Below are 25,719 nucleotides of genomic sequence, written 5' to 3'. Positions count from 1 at the left end.
ACAAGGCAAGGGGTTTGTTCATTCATTCCACAGGTTTATTGAGTGTCCACTATTTGCATAGTCCTGTGTTCAGCCTTGTAGATCTATTCCTTTTCAACCAGGCATAAAATATTTCCCTTCCATCTCCCCCACTCCATTTTCTCTCCTTAGACCCCTTTAAAAAAAAATCTGCAACCCTCTATCTTGAATCTCATGTCCTCCAGCTATCACCCTGCCTCAGCTGTCATGTTCCAGGCTGCACTAGTTACCTGGGCATTGGAGAAGATTATAACCACTAACATTTACTGAATGTTCCCTGTGTCGGCACTGAAGGCTGTAAATACATGATCTCTCATAACCTTTATCCAATAACTTTCATTCAACAAATATTAAGTGCCCACCATGTGACAGACTCTTCTAGTGCACAGGACAGACTGGTGAATAAACCAAAGATTCCTGTCCTCATGAAGCTTATATCCTAGCTGCGGGGTGGGGATGGGAATAGACAAAACAAAGAAACACAATAAATGAAGAAATTATATGTAGGTTGGAAGGTAATAAATATGATAGAAAGAAGTGGGGAGAGATTAGGGGGCCCAAGAGTACCAAGGCTGGGAGATGGGAAGGCCTCCTTGAGAAGAGGGCCTTGAAGCAGAGATGTGAAGGAGGTGAGGATGTGTGCCATAGAGATATGAGGGGAAATGCCCTAAGACATGCCTGTTATGGTCAAGAGACAAAAAGGAGGCTGGGTGAATAAGGCAAAAAATGGTAGGAACTGAGGTCAGAGAGGTGGAAATGGGCCAGGTTTTAGGGTTCCGTAAGCCATTGTGAGCACTGTGGCTGCTACTCAGGTGAGCTGGGGATAAATGGAGGATTTTAAGCAGAAGAGTAAACTGATGTGACCTGAAGGTTAATTATTTTATTTTATTTTATTTTATTTTATTTTAGTTTTATTTTATTTTACTTTACTATTCTATTCTATTCTATTCTATTCTATTCTATTCTATTCTATTCTTGTGACCTGCAGATTTAACGGCTCATCCTGGCTGCTACATTGAGAATATGCTGGGGGTCTGGGGCAGGCATGGTGGCTAAGAGACCAGTTAGGTGGCTGTTGTGATGACTCAGTAGAGAGTGTGTGGCCCTGGCTAGGGTGTTAACAGTGGAGAAGAGAAGTGGTCAGCTTCCAGAGATACTCTAAAAGCAAAGCCAACAGGGGTTCCTGGTGAGTTGGATATATATTGGGAGAGCAAGAGCAGTTATCACTCCAAGATGTTCAGGCAACACCGCTGGAAGTCTGGAGTTGCTCTTTGCTGAGATGGCAAAGGCAGCAGGTGGAGCAGGTTTGGGGGAGGGTAGACAGTGGGCACTTGGGGTTGGATATATTGTGTTTGAGGAGCCTGTGAGATACCTCAGTGGCCATGTGAGTAGAAAGTCATAGGGATGGCATTTAAAGTCATGACCTTGGATGAGACCACAAGGGAGAAAGTGTAGAAAAAGATGAGAAGTCCAAACACTGAGGCCTGGGATATCCTACACCAAAAGGCTGGGGAGAGGAGGAGCAACCAGCAAAGGAGACTGACAAGTGAAGAACCATGAAGGGTGAAGGCAAATCCAGAGAGTGTGGGTCCTGGCAGGGGCTTGGGGAGGGGATGTATCTAGGAGGAAGAAGTGACCACTGGGTCAAATGCTCCTAGGGAGACAAGAAGGATTAGGATTGGGAATTGGCCACTGGGTCTTACCCAGAAATGGATATTATACCCATTTTAAGGTGAGGAAAGGGAATCTTAGAGAGAAGATCCAAAGTCACAGAGTTAGGAGCACCAGAGCTACAACATAAGACAAGGTCTCTGCAAAGCCCAGCCTGCTTGCTTCTCATACTAACCCCTCAGACTCTGAGTGCTCTCTAAACCAAAGGAATGGCTCTGACACCCATGGATTCTCACTCCCAATGGACTATTCATACCCATGAAGTTGAACAGTCCCTGCAGGTCAGGGAAAACTGGGGATGAGCAGAGGATCACAAGCACAACTGTAAGTATCTTTTTAATGCCGAGTGGGATGTGAGGGGATTCTCAGAGTAAGCGTTGTCTGCCTGGCCCTGCTTTCCTTCCAACTGTCTGTTTCATCCACCTAATTAGGGCCTGGCCCCTGAGGACATTTCAAGTTAGTGGCCCCTGGTTTAATGAATTCCAGTCCAGAGATACATGTATTTGAATAGAAGGGCATTTCCACAACCAACCGGCAAAGGGAGAGACAGGGCGAGGGGTGCAGAGGCGTGCACAGCCAACCCAAATCCAGGACCCTCCATGTCTCCATTACCGGATAGGTCTCAATTGTCTGACCGCCCGGGGCAATGCCTTCCTGGCCAGTGTGCTGGCTCTCCTTGCCTGGGGCAGGATGATAGTCACCGATCTCCCTCTGGTGTCAGCTCTTGCAACTGCAGCCCCAGGAGACAGCAGGAGGCTATGTATGCCTTTTCATACATGCAGGGCCTGGAGAGCCACGCCTAGGAGCCCTCCTTCTCCCGTCTGAGCCTCGTCTGCCTCTGCCCGGGGCAGGTCTGGTGCTCTAGACCCCAGGTATGAGCCGTCTGCATTCCCAATTGTGATAGAAATAAGTAAGACGTGGAAATCAGGATGTCTGATGGCTCACCCTGGTTCTCCCTTAGGTTAGCAGTACAGACCTGTAGACCTAGAAGAAACCAAGGGTCTCTGATTTGTGCACACCCCTGCACGCCCCCACTCCCCAAACCCCATCTCTCCCTTTGCTAAGTCATTTGATATTTCAAGGCCCATTTGGAAAGGGAGGTGGTGGAACAACAGGAGCTCTACTCCTCTACCTACTCCTTCCCCACTTGCCTTAGGGGCTGGCTTCTGCCCTGGACCTGGAGCTGCGTGGCTGCAGTGGCAGTTGGGAAATAGCTCGGGCCATTTGGGGCATACTACAGGTTGCCTCCTACTCTCAAGGGGATGAGCTCTGGAGCCCATACAGACCTGGGTTCAAATCCTGACTCTGTCACTCACGAGCTCTGGATTCTTTCTGTGCCTCAGTTTCCTGACCTGTAAAATGAAGGTAATCCTACCTACTGTGCTAGGTGGCTGTAGGGCTTTAGTGCCACAATGCTCGTGGAACACTTAGCACAGAGCCTGACCATGTGGAAAACAGTCAGTAAACGTGGCTATGTAGTAAATGCTTGGGGACGACAGGGATGCAGGGGGCCCAGGAAAGAAGAGCACAGTACAAGAGCCAGGGATTTGAGTCCGAGCTTTATCACTACACTTAACACATCTGTGCACTAGGGCAAGCTAACGTCCACAAGGCTGTGAGGAGACTCAAATGGGGTGTGAGGCAATAAGTAGATGGGTACTGGGCTCTGAGGCTGAACATCTGCCTTCTCCGGCTAACCCTGGGCCAAGGATCCCCAGTGTGGGCAGAGACACCTGCCTGGCCCATCTCTTGGGACTGATCGGAGATAAGAGCTGTCATGACAAGGAAAAGTGCTTTGAAAACTGGAACACTTATACTCTCGTTACCAAGAGACACCCCCCCCCACCCTGTCCCCTGCCAGCACGCTGCACTTAGCTCCATATCATAGCACAGATCTCACTGCACAAAAACTGCCTCCTTCTTGCCATCTTCGAGCATACAAAGGTCTCTGCCATCAGGGAGTTTACATTCTAGTTAGAGAGACACACAAGAAATCGAATAGCAGGAATACCCAAGATGACAGCAGGGGCAGGAGTGAGTGGATCCTGCCCGCTGCAAAGTCTCAGTAGAAACATCAGGTTGAGGGGAGCACAACTTCCAAAAGGGAAGCTAAGCCACAGTAAAACTGGCCACAGGCTTGGGCAAAGATGGACAAACCCTTGCATGGTGAAGAAGGTGCTGGCACTGGAGTCAGGAGGCCCAAGTGGTAGCCTAGGCTCTGTGTTAATCCAAAAAGGCTTCATACTGTAGGATTCCAACTCTGACATTCTGGAAAAGGCAAAAGGTACGTAGACAGCAAAAAGATCAGTAGTTGCCAGGGGTTGGGAGATGAGTAGGCAGAGCACAGAGGATTTTTAGAACAGTGAAACTACTCTGTATGATACTATAATGATGGAAACATGTCATTATACATCTGTCCAAACCTATACAATGCACGACAGCAAGAGGGAACTCTAAAGTAAACTCTGGACTCTGGGGGCGTAGGTTCATCAGCTGTAACCAATGTACCACTCCAGTGGGGGCTGTGCAGGGGCATACAGGAAATCTCTGTAATTTCCACTCAATTTTTCTGTGAACCTAAAACTGACCAGCATTGAGGGTGCACTGGAAAGAGTGAGATACCTCAAAGCCCACACCTATAACCTCCTCTTTAGGCCACCATCTTTTCTCTCCAGTGACAGGAGGCAACAAGTCATTGTACATTCAAAATTTGAGTGTCTGTCCCTCCAAATGGCTCCAACCAGGGGCAGGCAGCTATTTTAAAATCCAAGAAGCCTCTGCTTACACTGCCACCAGTCAGCTCTGAACAGATCCCACACACGCATGAAGAGCCCCACACAGACACTTGATGAATGACCTTTTTTTTAAAAAACCAGGATGCAAACCCAGTGAACTCTCCTTTCAGATCCCACATGCCCCGCACCCCCCACCCCGAGGAGTGGCCCACACAGTTGTTTTTTTGTTTTTGTTTTTCAAAGAAACATTATTTGATCTGAAAAACATCTGGAACCTGTTTCCCCACACTTGACTGGAAGCTTTCAGCCGACATCAGATGCCCCACCGCTGAGCAAACACCCTGTTTGCCTGCGCTTGGAGGAGCCCCACCGTGGACTGGGGATAGGCGGTTCGATTAAAAAGCTCGGGAGGGTCAGGCGCAGGTCTGACCGTGGGTTCTGCAACCCCCAGAGCAGTGAAAAGTGGGGGGGGGGGGGGGGAGGGCCGGGAGTGGGGGTAAAGAGGACTGAAAATAAAGGTCAAGGCCAAGAAGTTTCCCAATGAAGCCACCCAGGCGCAAAACATCGCCATACGAGCGCTTCCGAGTTCATTCTTACAAAGACAACCATTCACATTCTTACTTTCAGGAGGTGCTCCTCGTGGGCAGGGCTGGGATGTGTTTTCGCTTGTGTGCCTGGCTCCTGTAACAGCGTCCCGCACAGGGGCACAGACGAGGCCCCCACGAGGACCCGCCCCAGCTAGCGGATGCGTGAGGGGCACCCCAACTCCGGCGTGCACTTCGGAGGCCGTGTCGGGCATTTTCGCCACCAGCATCTTTGCCACAAACATCTTTGCCGCATAAGCAGCCGGCCGTAAGGCAATTTTGCCGTAAAAGATGATGAAAAGTAGCTGGCCGACGGTTTAGTTTGTTTGACAGTTTGGTTTCATTTCTCCATTTTATACTATATAACCTTAGCCCTCACCGCGGCCTGTATGTACAGTGACGCAGAGTTTTCAACCCACATATCTCATAGAACTTTGGAATGTGGATCAGCGCACATGTGACCAGATGCCAAGAACTAACAGCCGTGTAGAAGGCTGTCACAGCGCCGTGCAAAGCTCAGTTATAGATGCGCATCCTGGTATTTGGAAACTGATACCTCTCTCAAATGCAAGAAGACATTTTAGTGAAAAAAGTGTGATGCTGAAAAAGGAGACAAATCAACAAGAAAAAAAATGTATAACACGACGAATGAAAGACTTTGAAGACAAGTACCTAGGTACAACCACAAAATCAGTTATTTGTGTGGAGTTGCCATTGGAGCTACACTATGCCTTTTGAATGTATTCAAATATTTTATATTTCAGAATAGTCTTTTTAATTTTGTTATTCGTTTTTCATGTTTCATTATGTCATTTTTCATGAATGTCCCTCTTTCATTTTTCATGATTTTAGTTTTTGCAGCAAAATTGCCTTAGCCAATTAGTCGTGCAGCAAAAATGTTTGCAGCAAGGATGCTTATGCACGAAACTACCTAGAACTCCGTCTGTTTTCAAGTAACAGGATGGAGTCCAGAGGCAACACTATGTAGCTGAAAGTCAGTGGACTGGAAGGGATCTAAGGCTGGCTCTTCCCCTTCCTAACTTTGGCAAGTGTGACCTTGGGAGGTCCCCTCATCTGCAGTTATGGGAATAATCCCTACTCTGCCCAACTCCCAACATGGTTAGGAGGATCGTGTGAAATCCTACCTGAGAAGTTCCTCTGCAACTTCAAAATCTGACTGCAAGGGTTGGAAATGGTGACAAGCACTGCCCCTCTTTCACTGGGTCCTGTCATGACCAATGGCATCGCCACAGCAGATGGCCAAGAGGCCTGGGTGATTTTAGCAGACTTGGTCCAGGGACAAAGGATAAACTGACACATGAGCAGGTTCTCCTTCATGCACGCCTCCTCTACTGGGCACCGGGTGCCCTCCTCACCTACCTTCCCAGGTCTTGCTCTGCCCATCTGCCCCGCTCCCTGCTCTGAGCCTCAAACCCACACAGGCCTCCTTCCACTCCTTGTACTCTTCAGACTACAAATCTGTCTCTTACAATGACAGCTGACACCGTTTGCTAAGCTTATGTCACATGTTAGGCATTGGGTTAGGGTTGCAGGTCATGAATTCTCCCCTAAATCATCACTCAGTGAATTGCTGAACCCCCCACCTTATTCTGGGTTTACTGTCTGCTCCCAGGCCCCTGTTCTGGAACTCTTCTGTCCATCCTCAAGAGCAGTGTCAGGGAATTTGCCAAATCCCAGTGGCTCTCCCCAGCCTGGCCCTGTGGCTGCTTCTCCCCGAGTCTGAGCCTGGCAGCCACCCCTTTCCATTCCTGCCTCTCTGACCCTGCACCTTCCTGACTTCTGTCTGAAATGCCCACAAAGTGCAACTTTCTCGCATTCACACCCGAAGCCCTTCTGGCCTCCAGATAGCATCTCACCTCTGTGTGAGGGGCTCTGCTACCTGTGCTCCAGCTCACAGGTCCAGCAGCTGGGGAGACCCCTCACCCCTCCTGGGGCACAGCGAGCACACCTATCTCTCCTCCTCTTCCTGCTCACCCACGTGCCGGGGCCTGGGGCCTTGGAAGCTTCTGCTGTGCTTCCCACCCTTGACCTCTGAGGAACTTGGATACCTCGTTCCCTTTATTTGACCTCCACCATCCCTGTGGTTCTCCTTCTCAGATATGAACTTCTCCAATGGGCCTGTTATCTCTAATTTCTGCTGTTTGGGGCATTGCCTTTCCACTGGCTCCTTCCTGCCAGCACTTAAATAGCTCAGGTGCCCCTTGTCTCCCTGAAAACTTCTGGTGTGTGTGGCCCACACTACCACGTCCTCTCCTCATTCAGTCCTCCCTCCCTGCCAGGGCTCTCCAATAGTCGGCTGGGTTAGGTCGGATGCACTTTTTCTGTGGCCTGTCTGACCTGACCTCTGCAGGCTGGCTGTAGCTGACCACTCCATATCCTCCCCCGAGTGAGTCCCACCACCTCAAAGATTCCACGCCCCGCCCCCTGACACTGAGGACCCAAATCTAGGCCTGCAGCCCTGCCTTCACTTCCCAGCGAGCTCAGCGGGCAGCTGCCTCTGGGTGCACGCAGGGTCCTCAGATTCAGCATCTGCAGAGTTGCTGGCCTTTGTCCCTATAGATCTAGTTCTTCTCTTGTGTCCCTTGGTGGAAGCCAAAATAATGGGACAGTGCCCTACCATACCTGGTAATTATTAACCACACTTCCCCTCACTCCCCAGAGCGTCTTGTTTTGGAGGATGAGTTATATGCTAAGCCTCACCCTTGCTCACCTGCCTGGTCATCACAGATACCCAAGGGTCACACTAACCCTCCCTCCACCACGACCCCCACTCCTCCTCAGTCACCAAGCTCTATGGATTCCATTCTTTCTATCTCTCAAATCCATGCCACAGTTCATGCCCTCACATCGAGGGCTTCAGCAGGGTGGTCTCCCTGCCTTCAACCTCCTCTTTCTTCCATTCTTCCACCTGTGCTGCCAGACTGACCATCCTGAATTGCTAATCTGGTCACATTCCCCAGCCCCTCCCCAACCTGGCTTCAAAATAAAATCCAGACTCCACACCAGGGCAAGCAGTGTCTGTGACCCCTTACATAGTGGCCCTGTCCTCTCCTGAGCCTCCTCCCTCACCCGGCCATCTGGGCCCCCCCACCCCCATGCCCTGCCTATTCACTGTCTGCAGTTCAGCTCTGGGTACCTCCTCCTGGAGGCCTCCCCAGACTGACTCAGCTTGGCTGCCCAATGGTAACCGCAGCTCGTCCACCGCAACACTGATACCACGCGACTCTATCTGTCTCCCGACCTAGGCTGGGAGCTCCATGGTGGCGCCTTTTGTTTTTTGACTTTGAGGCACTACCATGGTGTCTGTGTGTTCCATAGATATTTGTTAAGTGCATCACTTCATATTCCTAATGCTGAATTATGCCTGGCCACCCCCGGCATGTATGCGTGCTCCTCCTCTGCCCCTTCTTTCCCTGAAGGAGAGAATCTGCTCCATCCCTCATGGGCTGCTCTACCCAGCATTCCTCTTAGTGTCAGGAGCCCCACGTCCCTCCTCCACTAATCATTTTGTGACCAGCAGCCCCTGTTTTTCTGCTCTGTGTGTAAAGAGAAGGATGGGAAGTGGACTAGTTAGCTCTGAGGTCTCTTGCAGCAAGGAGAGTCTGTGACTCTACCACATGTGTCCAGACTTGTGTGTGTACCTTGGGCCCGTGAGGGCAAGGAGGTGGCCCCCCAGGAGGCAGTAACACAGACCCTACAGGCCCAGGGTGGGGTAGGGATTTGCCTGTCCCGTCTGTTTGGAGGATACTCAGAGTTGCCTGCTTTCTGGGACGGAGAGAGGAGCCAAGCCTGCCTGGAAACCTGAGGGACCCCAGGACTCCTTGTTCCTTCTCTCTAATGCAATGCACATTCCCCACTTAAAGGTAATTTCTTCACTTCAAAAGGATTCCAGCTGGTTAAATTCAAGGTGAAGAATAGGCCTCAGTCAAGAAGCTTCTCAGGGGCCTTTCGGTTTACATCATCTTGAGAAGGGATGCATTTTAAGACGCTTGCCTCTTAATGTTTGTCAAAGCACCAGGGGAGAAAGCTTCCTCTTATTTCAACACCTCTCTTAACTCTTGGGGTTGTTGGCACAGGGACCATCCATATTTCCCTGCACTACTTTGCCTTTTGGAAAACCCACTGGATTTCTCTCCTGGCTTTCCTCTTCCCAACCCTGAGCCCACCCCCACCCTGGGTAAAGGAGAGACTAGTACTGGCTTTAGCAGCTTTTCTTCAGGCTGCCCCAGACACCCAACAACTTAAAAGGCAAACCATGGGACTCACACATCTTATAGTTCACCACACTCCAGGAGGTATCCTTCCAGCAGCCACTCATTCATTCATTTATTCACCCCCTCACCTAGTCAGTCAACATGGGGCCTGCAATGCTGGTAGGGGCTGTGGGTGGTCTTGCTTTCCTAGAGCTTACAAACTTGTCAAGGCTATGGGAGATATGAACAAGCAATCACAATACAAGACAGAAGGAAGTAAACTCTAGGTCTGATGGGTAGGGGGCATTTAAAAAGCTCAGAGAGGGGGCACCTGGGTGGCTCAGTCAGTTAAGTATCTGACTTCGGCTCAGGTCATGATCTCGTGGTTCATAGGTTCGAGCCCCACCCTGGGCTCTGTGCTGACAGCTCGGAGCCTGGAGCCTGCTTCAGATTCTGTGTCTCCCTCTGCCCTCTCTCTGGGCTCTTCCCTCCCCTGCTCATGCTCTGTCTCTCTGTCTCTCTTTCAAAAATAAATAAACATTAATTTTTTTTTAAGATAGTTCAAAGATAGAAGACACCAGCCAGGGATGAGGATAGGGCCAAGAGAGAGATAGGGAAGTCTTCTTAGAAGCAGCAACATTTTGGTACGGGCAGGGTGTCCCAGTAGGCAGGGTCCAAATATGGGAAGTGGCCTGAACAAAGATGTACAGGCAGGAAGACCTCTGGTAGGCACAGAGGCACTGTCCCAGGCCCACAGCACCTCTCCTGAGGGTTTGCTTGGTGATGGTGGGGGGCTCCCAAGACATGTCCACTGGCAGCTGCTGCTTTGGTGGCATTGCTTTAATCACTTTGAAGCAAGGCACTATCCCCACATAGCCAGTCACAAACTGCTTGTCCTTTCTCAGTAGGCCCCGGGCCCAGAGGAAATGCCTTCAATCCCATGCTTTGTCACTAAGGACTTGGGCTCCCCTGCCCACACTCTTGAGAGACCCTATTCCCAGAGAGCAGCCCTTCCTCTCCAACTGTTCCAGTTTCTCTCTCTGTAGAGGTGTTTGTTCCCTCGACACCTTAAGGGAAGCTCTAGCCATCATATCATTTCTCATTACCCCTGGCCTATCTCCACCTCTTCACCACCACCCTCCTTAGCAAACACTACTTTCTGTCCCAAGAAAGCTTCCATTCAGCAAGCCCCCCCACCCCGCCCCCGCCCCCTGACTGTGCCAGTGCCCTGGTGTCTCTGCTGAGAGCCCTTACCAGTGGTCTCCTCTGGGGGAACCATCCTCATTTGCCCTCAGCTTTTGTAGATTTAGTGGGGTTACCCAAGGCCACTGGTTCAAGGATAGGCATGTGATCTAAGCAGGACAAATCCTGGGATTTTTAATGGTTGAAAAGTGTCAATCTATTTTCACTGGGATTGATAAACTAGTAAAACAAATCTGAAGCTAATGGGGTTGTCTTTGCCACCACAAGAAGAGTCTATTTACGCATAAAACCAGCATAGAAAAAAGTAGAGAAAGGGAAAAATAGATTTCTGGTGACATTGTTTGGGCACCTGAATCCAGCCATGCCTGAAGCTATTCCTGGAGTTTTCATTTTGTGAACCAATAGTTTCTTTCCTCTTTTGGCACAAGCCGGTTAGAGTTGGCTTTCGTCACTCATCACTAACAGTCTCAACTAAAGAGATACTTACTTCACTTGCAGACTTGATGAAAACTTTAAATGAAATGACACACAAATAGTACCCAGCATAAAGTGGGTACCACTCGATTAATGGTGTTTTTTGATAACCCTGAATCGCCTTGTCAAATGTCAGTTAAATTTACAAAAAAAAAAAACCCAAAAAACCCAAAACCCTCTAGTTCTATAGTAGTAGAATATTACGTTTCCTTCCTTTGTTTCTACCACTTTGACCAATTTTTTCTTTGTGAAATCTCTACTCTCCTTGGCTTTCTTAACCACAGTCCTTGCCCTTCATAAGTCTCCAGGTTTTCTGTCCTGCCCCACCTCTGGACTGAGACAGGGTGGGAAATTTCATGATCTGGAGGGAGTGATGTTTTCTCTTCATTATATGCCCACACCCCAGGACAATCGGTGTCAACTAAAAGGAATCAAATGCAGATTTCCCAAACTTGCTTCAAACCAAGTACGCCAGGTACTCAGAAAAGTCTGCACTGTCATCTAGTGGACATATGCTATAACATCAGGCGGAATGGAGTCCTTTACTGAGAATCTCTCCTAGGACAGTCACTGGACTGAGAATGTGGTTGATCTCATTACTTTTCAGTGGCAAAGCCAAGGACAAGTGAATTAATGGTGAAGGTCAAGCATCTAGTCCCCACCGGGCAGCATTATACTCTTCCCTACAGGACTGGGCTCCTTCCCCGCAGCCCTCCCCCTCCTGTTCCAAGTGTTAGAATCACAGTGGCCTATATCTCCTCTGCTTCTCCCACGTGTCCACTGGTGTGCCCCAGGCCAGAGGTCTCCAAGGGAGGAGGGCTGACATGTGCATGTGTGTGTGTTCACGTGCATGCATGTTCATGTGCATGAGCCTTGGGAGGGTTGAGGGAGAGAGACTCAGAGGCCTTCTCGTCACTTGCTTGCTTAGCCTCCCGGAAGAAAGGATGTTTTGTCAAGGTTGCAAACACAATAGCCTGTCAAAGCTTCATGTTTTCAATCTCATCAATTGTGAGACACATCACAATCTACTGGTTCCCTGATAGTGAAAACAGTTTAAGAAAGAGAAGCATCTACCCTCCACATCTGAGTAAACTTGCAAATTCCCTCGCCCCAGAACTTGTTATTTTGTTGTTTATGTAGTCACTGCCATCAGGCCTGGATTGACAGAGGGGAAGAGCCGGCGGTGGCCTCTCCCTGCCGCGGTGCACAAAGGGGACCAGAAGGCTGTGCATATGGTGTGCATGTGGTCACCTCCTGACCATGGCCCTTCAGCCTCCACCCATTTGTGACCTGGTTCCTGGACACATCGCAGTCCTTTTATGTAGGTTGATATTGGCATCTCCTACTAAAACACAGCAGACAAAGCAAGGTTGCCATCCTCTCCTGACACTGTGGGGGCTCAGTGTGACCCAGGAATCAATGAAGAGAGAAACAGTGACCGGAACACTGGAGCAGCTCCCCCAGGACATGCTCTGGCCAGTGGGAGCGGCAGCCACAGTCCACTTTCTACTTCCACGGCCCTACCCCAGGCTTACTACATCCCCAAACCAAGGGAAGCTTCCAGAACAATATAGTACTAACCATTTCCTAGAGGAAAGAGTAGTTATTTCCAATTCCTAAAAGAGCTTCAATCTTCTATTTCAGACAAGTTTGAGCAAACGTTCCGGTGTGTTTCATACTGCGACGATGGAGTCAAGGCGCACTGTTCTGCTTGTTTAGCTACATGAGAAGCCCTGCCCATTACTAGTTAGCTCCTCCCCATTTGCCAGCCACCTTGAACCTTGAAAAGGACTCCCTACACCCCCTCTCTCTTCCTTTTCTCTGCTGACTTCAAAGCACACATCAGCCGGTCTCCACATAAATTGACGAGCCAGGCTCTGGGGCCCAGGGGCTGCAGGAGCAGGGAAAGATCCTGGCAGAGCTGCCCCACAGTCCCACTAAGGCTTCCGGTCTGCAGCCCCCTCCAACCGACCCCACCCTCCTCCAAGGCTGCTCTGAGGCAGGCGCATCCGATGGCATCAGCTACCTGGTACCACCAGACCCAACCCAGAGGGCCTTGCTTCAAGTCACACAAATGAACAAGCTCAGAGGGAAACCAAGACCCATGGCCCTCCCGCTCCAGGCTTTTGCTCACTCACCTCCAAGGCCCCAGGGAACTTGACAATGGGCTCATCCCAGTGGGTGATCTTCTGTCTGTAATTGTTGCAGTCGGGAACAAACATGCAGCCAATGTTCCCCAGTTCTGGGTAGAAAACTTCAAGGCCCCTGTGGAGAGAAGGAGATAGTCGGGGGGAGTCTGGCAGGTTCAAAGCCTTCAGTCTAGCCCCATTGGAAATGTAGAGTCAAGTGGGATGGAATCCTAGGCCTGCTACCAACTAGTAGTGGTCACTAACTAGCGTGACTAGTGTGACCTGAGAGTTACTTGACCTCTTGGTGACTCGGTTTCTTCACCTGTAGAATGGGAACACCCCTGAAGTATTGGTGTGAGGAGTAAAGTAGGTGATCGACGTTTACAACAGAGCCAGCAAGTCGTCAGTGGTCAGAAAGTGTGAACTATCATCTGTATTGACTTCTCAAAAAGAGCATGCATCCTTAGACAAACCTGGTCCGTGTCTTTAAAGTAGGATTGCGTTTGTAAGAACAATATTTGCACATTGCTTTTCGGGGAGGTTTTCTTTACATCAAGAAAGGTTTAGCAAATTAGTACATCCTTCTTCACGGGCAAAGACGTTCGTCAACCCTAAACAAATCGAGATCCTCTGTATGTCTGGAAACCTCACCAATAGTTAAATAATCCATATCTTTGGGTCAAGCATTGCCCAATAACCTAGGCTCTCCACCTACCATTCCCTGCACTTTCAAAATGCAAATATCTCCTAGGAGGTAAAATATCTGGTCACTAAGACTGTAGTACGAATCCATTTATCTATTTTTTTCCCTGCAAAGAAGGCCTGAACAGCAAGAATGCTCTGAGAACCGAGTTCACTGGAAGGGCTGATCCCATAACTTCACCAGGGTTAGCCTTAAGGGCTTACCTGTATCTGAGCCTCAGGGATGTATACCAGGCTGGGATGTCAAAAAGATATTTAAAAATAACAACAACAACAACAACAACAACAACAAAAACCTTGCCCTTCCTCTCTGTCCTTCTGTCACTTTATATCACCAAGACCCAGGATCTCTATAGGGTGCATTGGGTTAAGATGATTCGCTGACAGAGAAGGGGTGAATTCCTAGCCTTGCCCAAAGTCCAGCTTGGCTGGCCAGCTCCACACCCTGCCAGTGGTCACCCAGAGCTGGCCATGATTCCCTTGCTGGAGGTAATGCCTGGAGGAGATCCGGTGCGAATATAATGGGGGAGTAGATCCGGAGGGGGAGCTCCTGAGTTCTGGACCCGGGGAGAAAGTCAAGGCCTGCCTCCCAGTGGGAGGGAACTCACATTCTCCTCCTGTCCCACCCTTCCAGTGGCTCCTGAGGGCCAGAGCCTGCAACACCGAGCAGACACAGGACGTCCTGTGGGCCAGCACCCCACCCCCCCCAAGCCAGCCTCAGGCCAGTTAGCTGAACTTCCGGTTTGCTGAGCACACTTGTTTCTTCTACCTCTTGGCAAGTTTACAGTAATTCCTTTGGAGGCCATGGTTTGAATGGCTTTTGAACAAGTTTTAGAGGACGGGTTTTCATTTTTCTTCCCGGCAACATTTTGGTTGTTCTGCCAAACAGCTCCCTGCCACTGCAGCTGGCGAGACCCAAGGCTGAGAGAGGGGACCCTCCACTGGCAGAGAGATGGAGAGTCAGCACATAGCCCGGACTGGGAAAGGCCACAGGGCAGGAAGGATGGAAACGGAGGAACACAGAGGCCTTTCCCAGGAAACGAATGGGTTTCCTTATTTTATCCTGGTAGAATTGCTGCAAATGTTTAAACAGTTAATCAAAATCAGCAAGCTGATGTTTGGTGAGTGGGCCTAAAGGGTAGGTGTCAGGGGACCAGGGATTAGGTCCCTGCTGCCAGCCCCTGTCACACCACAGGGCACTGCCAGCCCAGCATCTGAAAACTACATGTTACTCCACACAGCAGGCCATGCCAGGGGGCCGTGTGCAGGCCTCTGTTCTGTTCAGCAGTTTTACCGAAGGCTTGGATCAGGACACAGAAAGCAAATTTATTTGAATTGTGAGTGGCACAAAGTTGATTAATAACAACGATCAAATTGGTCGTTGATTAAAATTAACAGATGGGGGTCGCTTGGGTGGCTCAGTCGGTTAAGTGGCCAACTTCCCCTCAGGTCATGATCTCACGGTCTGTGAGTTCGAGCCCCGCATTGGGCTCTGTGCTGACAGCTCAGAGCCTGGAGCCTGCTTCTGTTTCTGTGTCTCCCTCTCTCTTTGCCCCTCCTCCATTCGCGCTCTGTCTCTCTCTGCCTTTCAAAAAACATGAATAAATGTTAAAAAGAAAAAAAAACCTAACATGCTTGCAGTGCCTGCATGGCTCTGTTGGTTAAGTGTCCGACTCTGACTCAGGTCATGATCTCACAGTTCATGAGTTCAACCCCCCACGTCGGGCTCTGTGATGACAGCTCAGAGCCCGGAGCCTACTTGGGATTCTGTGTCTCCCTCTCTCTGCCCCTCACGCTCTCTCCCTCCCTCAAAAATAAATAAGTGTAAAAACAAAAAGTAACAGATGATCAAATCAGCCTAAAGAAAGATCTGGACAGGCCTGAGATGAACTGAATCCAAAATTAAACTTAGTTAGAATACACTTGACACCTTGTGCCATCTTCCTGCGGTGCCCTTCCTGCTCGTGGGGTACTTCACATGGGACACATTCTATCTCCATCCCCAGATTTGGGACATTTCCTGGTCAACTTCACAAGACCAAGAGGCACCTGAGAGGGCGGGGGAAGGGGCAGGGGGCTCTGGTCCCAGCGTGGTCACTATCTCACATTGCTTTGGGGGCGGGGTGGGGGATGGGGTGGAGGGAAGGGAATGGCATGATGGGCATTATTTCATTTCCTACAATGCCTCAAAGCGGCTGTTATCATTATTCTTATCTCCCAAATGAGTAAACCGAGGCCCAAAAGAAAATTAAGGAACTAGCACAGGGTCTCATCATTGGTGAACTACGGGGACAGGGACATGGGTGTGGCAGGCAGCCAGCGTCATGTCCCCAGAGATCCCCGCCTCCTGGTCCTCCCATCCTGGTGGGAGCCCCCCTCCCCTTGAGCGGGGGCTGGATTTAGTGACTTGATTCTAACAGAGCAGATCCGGCAGCAGCGCGGGATGTCACTTCCAAGATCACGTTATAAGAAGACTGTGGCTTGTCTCACAGGCTCTGCCCCTGAGATCCTGGCTCTGTGGGAAGCCTCCGCTGTGTGGTGAACAGCCCCACGGAGAGGCCACATGGCAAGGGCCCGAGGCCTGTCAACACCCACATTAGCGAGCTCGGGAGCAGAGCACCCCGCCCCAGCCAGTCCACTCTGCAGACAAGGCCGCGGCCGCGGGTGAGCCCTTGCTGCCCAGCCGGGCGCTGCCCAGAGCAAATGGGACACAAGTGTGAGTGGCCGCCACGTTTGGGGTGACTTGTGCAGCGGTGGAGAACTACTCCAGCGGCTTGTCTGCCGTCTGCTGCGCCACACAGCTTCCCTAGGGAGTCACTTTGTGTCTCCAGGCTTCCGATTAGTAGTGACCCAAGTACCCTCAGCTTTGTAAGATGCGGATCAGAGAGAGATGTCTCCCGGGCTATACCTGTGGAAAGGGCTCAGAATTCTAGTGGCCTAAAAGCGAGGTTGACAAGCAGGCCCATGGAGGTGAGGCTACCTGGACAGAGGTCTGAGGGGGCTCGGTGGGCACACAGTTCTCGGTGTCAAAGTGTGGGGCGCCACCTTTGGAAAAGAGCAATGGGTCTGTCTCCAGCCTCCGCTCGCGGAAGTGGGGCCCAGAACCAAGGCCCCCCGAGGAGGAACTGACGATGAAGATGGGAGCCCAGCTGAGAAGAGCTGCGGGTGGAGGCAGGCAGCGTAACCCCCCAACGTCTGAAGGAGACTCAAGAGGAAGAGAAACTAGGCGCGCCTGGGTGGTTCAGTTACGTATCCAACTTCAGCGCAGGTCATGATCTCCCACTTCGTGGGTTCCAGCCCCACATCAGGCTCTGTGCTGACAGCTCGGAGCCCGGAGTCCCCTTCAGATTCTGTGTCTCCCTCTGTCTCTGCCCTCCCCTGTTCTTGCTCTATCTCTCTGTCTCTCAAAAATAAATAAACATTAAAAAAAAAAAAAAAAAAAAAAGAGGAAGAGGAGCTAGACTCGTTCCATGCAGTGTGCAGGACAACACTAGACGGGATGGGGTGAAGTTAAAGAAAGGCAACCCCTGCCTCGAGTGGGTATGCAGCTTCTGAGGGGGGGGGGCTTTCAGCACAGGCCAGAGGGCTTTGGCGGGGTGGGGGGGGAGGGGGGGCTCCCAGCCAGGGGAGCTGACACAGCGGGAGGGCGTTGTTGAATAGACGCACCCACAGGGTGTGGGTTAGACTGTCGTTCTCTCGCTGCTGAGACTGAACCTGAGTTCTGATCTCAGGGTTTTGTCAGGGGTCGGTAAGCTGTAACCCCGGAAGAGCTTTTCCCTTAATGGTGTCTTCCTACTGCTTGTCCCTGTACATGAACTTCCTCCTTTCTAGATTAATACCCTCAGGTGTTAAGGCCTGACTTCAAAAATTCCCTATTCGGGATGCCTGGGTGGCTCAGTTGGTTGAGCGTCTGACTCTTGATTTGGGCTCAGGTCATGATCCCAAAGTCCTGGGATCCAGCCCTGCATCAGGCTCAGCACTGAGCTCGGAGCCTGCCTAAGATCCTCCCCCCCCGCCCCTCCCCCACTTGTGCATGTGGTCAGGTGTGCGTTCTCTCTCTCTAAAAACTTTTTTAATGTTTATTTATTTTTGAGAGAGAGAGAGAGCACGAAGGGGTGAGGAACAGAGAGAGAGGGAAACCCAGAATCCAAAGCAGGCTCCAGGCTCTGAGCTGTCGGCACAGAGCCCAATGCGGGGCTTGAACCCATGAACTGTGACATCATGACCTGAGCTGAAGTAGGACATTTAACCGACTGAAACACCCAGGCGCCCCCCTCTCTCTCTCTCTCTAAATATATATATAATATATATATATATATATTTTTTTTTTTTTTCTCTCTCTCTCTCTATTAGACTCTACCTAATAATGAGAGGAGTGGCTTCTTGGGGGGTGGGGAGATCTCTTGAAGAGGTCAGGTGAGGGGGCCCTGGCACAGGACATCCTGATCTCTCCTCAGGGGTCTGACGTATCCATGATGTGTTCTCAGTTAGTGATGATCTTTTACCAACAAAGGCCTTCAGAGGTAATAAAGACAAACCTCCCCTTTTGCAGTGACGGTTTAAATTTTTTTTTTCAACGTTTATTTATTTTTGGGACAGAGAGAGACAGAGCATGAATGGGGGAAGGGCAGAGAGAGAGGGAGACACAGAATCGGAAACAGGCTCCAGGCTCCGAGCCATCAGCCCAGAGCCTGACGCGGGGCTCGAACTCCCGGACGGCGAGATCGTGACCTGGCTGAAGTCGGACGCTTAACCGACTGCGCCACCCAGGCGCCCCTGCAGTGACGGTTTATAACCAGTCATTTCCTAGCACACAACCTTAGTGTGGCAAGTTTGTGTTTCTCAAGCTGGGGGTCTCCTGGTGGACTCCAGGGAGTCCTGAGAGTACCTCCTGTAATGGAGTGAGTTGCAGTTGCTCCTCCCCCAGAATTCATATGCCGAATCCCAGCCCCCTTGTGTGATGACATTATGAGGTGGGGCGTCCGGGAGGGGCCTTCCACTGTGTGAGGGGACAGTGGGAAGACAGCCATCTGTGAATCAGGAAGCAGGTTCTCACCAGACATGGAAACTGCTGCCACCTTGATCTGGGACTTCGCAACCTCCAGGAGGAGAAGAAGTAAATTTCTGCTGTTCATAAGGCACCTTGCCCTAGCACTTTGTTATAGCAGCCCAAGTGCCCTGAGACAGCTCCCCTTCACTCAAGTTTGAGAAGCTCCAAAGGCAGGTGGGGAAAGGGCATTGAGTGTAGAGCCAAACAAGGGGGGCTGAATCCAGGCTCTGCCACTGGCGAGGTGTGTGAGCTCTGTGGACCGGTTCTTTAATCTTGGGGATTCCTCGTCTGCAATATGAGGATGGTGATACGTACCTGGTGGGTTCGTGATAACCGCGAAATGAGCCAAGGAGTCTAGGCACCAGCGGAACTCCTGGCATACAATGGATGCCCCAGAGCGCTCAGGCGTACCATAGTGCACAGGCCCCCAGGGCACCAGCGTGTGGATGTCTGCAGGGCAGAGCCTAGGGCAGCCGGGGCCCAGATGGGCCGCCCCCAGTGACCACGCACATGGTCATTTTCTAAGTGTGCCGCAGTGAACATGGGAAGCACGGAGGCACTCCAAAATGGGGCCTTATTGTGGCCCCGCCCAGCTGACCTCCCGGGCTCATGGGGACTTGATCTTCTGCCCTACCAGAGTTAAATGGCTACCCACCCCCAGGAAGGCTCCGCTCAGCAGAGTACCTAGAGGACTGGAGCCCACATGTGAGATGCAGCCGTGTTCGCTCCTCCCACTCAAAACTGCATTTAGAACTGTTTGGCCAGAGTTTTAAAAATGTACTGATAAGAGCACAGAGCAAAATGTGTGTTAGCTTTTGGGAGAGGGAGGGGTTTTAACTACCTAACTTTTTCAGGGAAAACATGTATTTATCTTTCTAAAAGTTAACATTTGTAAGAATTCAAGTGTACCCAAGGAGGCAGAGCAGGAAGTAAGAGTTCTTCCATCCTCTCTCACTTCCGATGGCTTCAGTGGGATGCCAGGCTCCTTTGTCACCAAACTGGCAGAGGGGTTGGCAGCAAAGCGGCCTGGGCAGCCCTCAGGATGAACCACGAGCCCAGGACAATTAAGACTGGCTTTTCTAATGGGCAGTCAGTGAGGAGAGAGCTGAACTCTGACACAGGCAGGAGGAGCTTGGGTCCTCAGAAGGGAAAAAGCCCGCCTCTGAGGCCCAGCCTCCTCTCTAGACAACACCCAGTGGCCACGCTCCTTAAAGGCCCACCTGCCCCACACTCCCAGGGCCTTCTTACTGAAAAGCAAACAGCCACTTCTCACACAGGGAGAGTCCAATCCCACACCCTCTGTGGACTGCCACTGTTCTTTAAAATGCCTCTTTTGGGGCGCCTGGGTGGTGCAGTCGGTTAAGCGTCTGACTTCAGCCAGGTCACGATCTCGCGGTCCGTGAGTTCGAGCCCCGCGTCAGGCTCTGGGCTGATGGCTCAGAGCCTGGAGCCTGTTTCGGATTCTGTGTCTTCCTCTCTCTGTGCCCCTCCCCCGTTCATGCTCTGTCTCTCTCTGTCCCAAAAATAAATAAACGTTGAAAAAAAAATTAAAAAAAAAATAAAATGCCTCTTTGTTGGGGGAAGGGAGCATTCCAGGCTGTGGGGAGGGATGGTCTCTCTTGGGTGCCAGCAGGGAGGGTGAGGCCAGCCCCTCAGGTTTGGAGGCCCCCCCTGGAGTATAAAGGGGAGCTGACTGTATCTGTATATACCCTCTGGGTCCGGGAGACCACCGTCTGGAAGGTAGGAGCCTGTCTCCAGTTCTTCCCTTAATGCTGGCCTCCATTGAGGTGGTCTCCAGGGCTCAGTGATTTTCTACCTGCCCACGAAGGCCACTTAGGAGAAAATGCTCCCTGGTTCTGCAAACACCCCTCCTGGAGATCTCAACCCCCATTGCCCTGCCTGGTTGCTTCCCGGGCCCCACCAGCCTTACTTGCAGAGGACAGCATCGGTGTCAGACAGGGCCTCGTACATACACATGTCGCCGTCCTCCTCGTGTCTGGGGACCACCATTGTGATACCCAGAAACAGTGCCGCCGTGGCCAGCTTCATTGTCCAGCCCATGGATACCTGGAACACAAGGGACTTTTAGAGCGGCGGGGCCCTCTGCAGGGGGCGCCCTTCTCACCCTGTGGCCCCCACCCCAGGGGACTCACTTGGAGGAACAGAGACCTCTGGTAAGCAGAAGGAGAAGGGCAGGCAGCTGCCTGGGCTCCCGCAGCTAATCTGCCACCCGGACACAAATACCTTGGGAGGACCTGGGCCTACTCCAACCCGGGCTCAATTTGCAGTCCTGGCTGAGGCCCCTCCTCTGTCAGAGCAAGGCTTTGCTGTCCTCTAATCTCGGCTGCCAGGGCAGAGAGCAAGCTGCGAAGCAGAAGGGCTTATATAAGCCTCTCACCCCACCCAGATCCTCATCTTGTCCCCCACCACTCGCCCCGTGTGTGATCAGTGGGCCATGGGCCAGCCTGCTTCTTTGGCTTTAAGGCAAACTCTGGGAAGCTGATGACCCCAGGCTTTAAGCTGGGGGCGGGTTCCCGGGAGCCTGCAAGAGCAAGACCTTGGTTGTTTATCCAGGAGCAGGGGTTGGGCTGGGCTGTGTGCCGGAGACAGCTCTGCTTCTTCTGCCCACAGTTCCCGCGCCACCTGCCTTGACAGCCTTGGGGCTGACGGACGGTCGGTGGTTGGGTGCAGTGACCCTGTGCAGGAAGGGCTGCCGCACTTAGGGCCGCCCTGGCCCCGAGGCCAGCTCCAAAGGGCCAGCTGAGGACAGAAGGGCTCCTCCGACTGCACCTTGCAGCAGTGCTGAACTCAGCAGTCTCCCAAAATAATAGTCTCTGAAGAAGAAACCGGCAGGGCTGCTGGGGAAGGGAGCAGCTTGCACGGTGCCGGTGAGGTGCCGGCTGGGCGGAAGGGGGGAGCAGCCTGTAGGAAGTTGTGTGTGGGACTCTGATTGGAACCAGAGAGGGCAGGGGAAGATCACAGGCAGTTCTCCCACGGCCTTTCCAGTTGATCTGTGCTCTGTCTTCTCTGAGATGGGGTGTGGGGGTGTGCTGGGGAATGTTCTAGCAGCTGGGAACTGAGGACTCCCGTGTTCTGCTCTGAGCCCCGCCAGGCTGCTTGGGTAGGGGGGGTGGGGACTATGCCTCTCTAAGATGCACCATTTCTCCCTTTCATAAACAAGTATAATGACCCGTCGCTCCCGTGCCTTGCTAAGGAAGATGAGATCATAGCTATAAAGTTTACACAGCTTAAGCTTTACAGAAACTATTTCAGCATAGCTGGCTTTCCAATTGAATTCCTGCCTCCAGGATCCCAACTTCTAGCAAAAAGCCCTTCTTTGGGGCTATAAATTAAACACACTTCTCAATAATTAGAGTCCCTGATGTATGACTACAGCTCCCCCACAGAGGACTCATTCCCCAGATCTTCCCTACTGGAGGTGTAGCCTCCTCACAGGAGCCTCCTAGTAGCCTCCTCACAGGATGGCGGTGAGAATGGAATTGAACAAATTATGTTAAGGCCCTCAGTGAGGGGATGACCCTCACCTACGGAATGCTCGATCATGTATGCATTCCCAATCCATTTCGCTATCAGGTACTGAGCACCTCCCATGTGCCAGGCCCTGTGTCTGCTCTATGGTGTAGGGACAGCATGGCCCCTATTCTCATGGAGCTCACAGGATAGCCAGAGCCACAAGGACAATGCTGCCAGAATGGTCTTCAAAGGCCAAGAGACTCTGATCTTCAAAGTGGCAGCCGCTAGAGAAGCCAAAACTTTCCTCAATACCAATAGCTCTTAGTACCAAAAAAAAAAAACAAAAAACAAAAAACAAAAAAACGCTGTCTGGAGGTGGGGAAGAGTCCCCAGGGTAGGGTTGCTCCTGCTGAGTCCGCTCAGGTCAGCAATGCTTCCTTACTCAGTATGTGGCAAGCTTTTATCATTGAATCCTTATGATATGATCCTTTGGAGTAGGTGCTATTCTTATCCCATTTTACAGAGGAGGAGACTGAGGTACAGAAAGGTTAGCTAACTTGGACCTTGGTCACATGAGTCATAAGTGGAAGACCTGGGATTTGAACCCATGCCATCTGCTTCCAGACTACTTGCTTCTTAACCATTAACCACTCTCCTCTACTGACCCCTCTTGGAGCTTGGCTGTCGCCCTTCTTTCCCTTCTGTTGCCCCCCTCTATTCCCTGTGTTCTTGGAACAAAGCCCAGAATCTCCTATGCCTGCATGATCTGGCTCCTCCTGCTTCTCTAGCTGTGACTCTCTACTCTCCGCTGCTTGAGGTTTAACTCCAGCTCATCCCTCCAGCTCCTTCCTGCCCCAGGGCCATCCTCTGCACTGCCCTCACTTCCCACCCCCTTTTGGTGGATAGTCAAAATGCCATTTCTTCAGAGAAATGCCCTGACACCTAGCTTCTGTTAAATTCCTGTTATACAGAATCATAGCTCCTTATTCCTTTCCTTGTGCTTATATGCTTGCAATGAATTCTTTTGTAATTACTTGCTTAAAGATTTGCTTGTGGTTCCCCCGCCCCTCAATCTACAAGCTTCGTGGAGGCTGTACTGAGTTTGCATCCAGCATTCCCAGCACAGTGCCTGGCGAGTCTAGATGTCTAATAAATTACTGTTTGAATGCCTGACAAACCCACCACCTCTGTTTCTGATAGTCCTATTTTCACTTAATAGCTCCCAACTCAATAAACATCAGCAGGAAATAACCACTCAAGTTGGCGCCTGGCCCTGGATCCCGTTTGATTATTTATCTAACCTTCTCTGGCTTGTTTTTGCAAAGAGATCTGACAGAGTGCAGTGGTTCTCGGTATTTTCGAATCTGATCTTTCTCTTGGGGATTCACAGAACTTCACTTCAAATGTGGAGTCCAAGATCTAGGAACCACATTCAAGCCCAGGAAGGTGCTGTGTCTCTTTCCCATTGCCAGCCTGTTTTTCTCAACTGCCTTATTTCTGGAAACTCCCATCTCTAGATCCTGAGGTCGCCACCCTGGGAGTCCCCTACTCTTCCTTTAGTCACCAGGGCTGGTACTACATCCCAACACTATCAGGTAGGCAGAGGCTGTTGACTTCCTGAGATGCCTTGATCCCTCCAAACCCAGGAATCTGCTGGGCCAGTGCTCCTAGAAGTCTTGATCCCCACCCCCTTCTATCCTTCCAAGCCTCCTGTGCCTAACAGCCCCTCACCCCTATCACTGCCCAGATGTTACCTTCCTTCTTTATCCAGACAGCCGCTCATGCTTTCCCTCCCTCCAAAACCTTTCCACATGTGCCCTCTGGAATCTCTGAACTACAGTAACTGAATCCCCCCTCGCTCTTTTTCTTTCGTTTTCATTAAGAAATTGAGATTCACACACCATTAAATCCACCCTTTTAACATGTACAATTCAGTGGTTTTAGTATAAAAATCACTAAAGGTTGTGCAACCATCACAAAGTAGCACAACCATCATCACTACCTAATTCCAGAACATTTTCATCACCCCCAAAAGAAGCCCCAAAGCAGAACTTATTAGCAGGTAGTCCCCATTCCTTCCTCTCCCAGTCCCCCGAGTCACTAATCTACTCTTCAATGGAATCATACTACAGTTGACCCTTGAACAGCATGGGAGTTAGGGATGCTAATCCCCTGTGCAGTTGAAAATCTGTGTATAACTTTTGACTCCCCCCAAATTTGACTACCGAGAGCCTAGTGTTGTCTGGAAGCCTTGCTGATAGCATAAATAGTTGATTAACACATATCTTGTGTTACATGTATTCTTACAGTACAGTAAGCTATAGAAAAGAAAACATTATTAAGAAAATCATAAGAAAGAGAAAATACATTTGTAGGCCTGTACTGTAAACAAATCACATATAGGTAGACCCATGCAGTTCAAACCGATGCCGTTCAAGGATCAACTGTGTATGTGTTCTCTTGTGACCAGCTTCTTTCACCCAGCATGTTTTCAAGGTTCATCCATGTTGTCAGTACTTCGTTATCTTTTATAGCTGAATTAATATTCCATTGTATGGATATGCCACATTTTATTTACCCACTCATCAGTTGATGGACATTGGGTTATTTGGGGCTATTATGAACGATGCTATTATAAACATTTGTATACATGTTTTTGTGTGTGAAAATATGCTTTCAATTTTCTTGAGTTATGCCCAGGAGTAGAATTGTTGGCTCATATGACAATTCCATATATAACATTTTGAGGAACTACCAGTCTGTCTCCCAAAGTGGCCATTATATTTTATCTTTCTACTAGCAAGGAAGGTTCCAATTTCTTCACATCCTCACTAGCACTCCTTATTGTTTCTTTTTGATTATAGTGATCTGAGTGGGCATGAAATGGTATTACATGTGGTTTTGATTTGCATTTTCCTGATGACTAATGATGTAGAACATCTTTTCATGAGTTTTTGCCTATTTATGTATCTTCTTTAGAGAAATATCCATTCAAATCCTTTGCCACTTTTCAAATAGGTTATCTTTTTATTGTTGAGTTAGACAAGTTCTTTATATATTTTGGATATTAGACACTGTGATTTATAAAAAATATATATTTGATATTCATCTCATTTTTTTGCACAGACCTTCTAAAACCCTTGGAATTTCCTAAGTGATAAGAGTGATAAAGATGTCTTGACATTCATAATAACCCCTTTTCAACCATACCTAATTATATGGTAATGAGGTAACTTTTGGAAAGCACCTAAAAAGATGGGGGCTGGTTGCCAGTGAAATCAACCATATGATTGGAGGTTTGGGACTTTTAATTCTCCTTCTCCACCTTCAGGGAGAGGAGGGGCGCTGGAAGTGGAATCAATCATCAATGTCCAGTGATTTAGTCAATCATACCTATGTAATGAGACCTCCATTAAAAACTCAAAAGGATAGAGGTGAGGAGAGCTTCCAGGTTAGTGAACACTT

General features: G+C 50.2%; 1 protein-coding gene across 4 annotated transcripts in view; it reads right to left on the bottom strand.

The window, feature by feature from the left end:
* PEBP4 (phosphatidylethanolamine binding protein 4) overlaps nt 1-25,719 on the bottom strand; it is a 215,863-nt gene that overhangs the window by 182,588 nt on the left and 7,556 nt on the right. Inside the window, exons 2-4 of one of the 4 annotated variants that reach the window (XM_043561679.1) lie at nt 20,934-21,144; nt 20,711-20,847; nt 13,038-13,164 (exon numbers count right to left, since the gene is read on the bottom strand). In XM_043561679.1, coding sequence (XP_043417614.1) covers nt 13,038-13,164; nt 20,711-20,841 — 258 coding nt within the window. In that variant the 5' untranslated portion in view covers nt 20,842-20,847; nt 20,934-21,144. The remainder of the gene's footprint in view (nt 1-13,037; nt 13,165-20,710; nt 20,848-20,933; nt 21,145-25,719) is intronic. The other 3 variants (XM_043561690.1, XM_043561688.1, XM_043561674.1) reach the window with 3 other exon arrangements.

This window comes from Prionailurus bengalensis, chromosome B1 (assembly GCF_016509475.1).
Source record: "Prionailurus bengalensis isolate Pbe53 chromosome B1, Fcat_Pben_1.1_paternal_pri, whole genome shotgun sequence".
In the NCBI taxonomy this organism is placed as follows: domain Eukaryota; kingdom Metazoa; phylum Chordata; class Mammalia; order Carnivora; family Felidae; genus Prionailurus; species Prionailurus bengalensis.
This window is presented reverse-complemented; position numbering and strand designations above follow the sequence as displayed.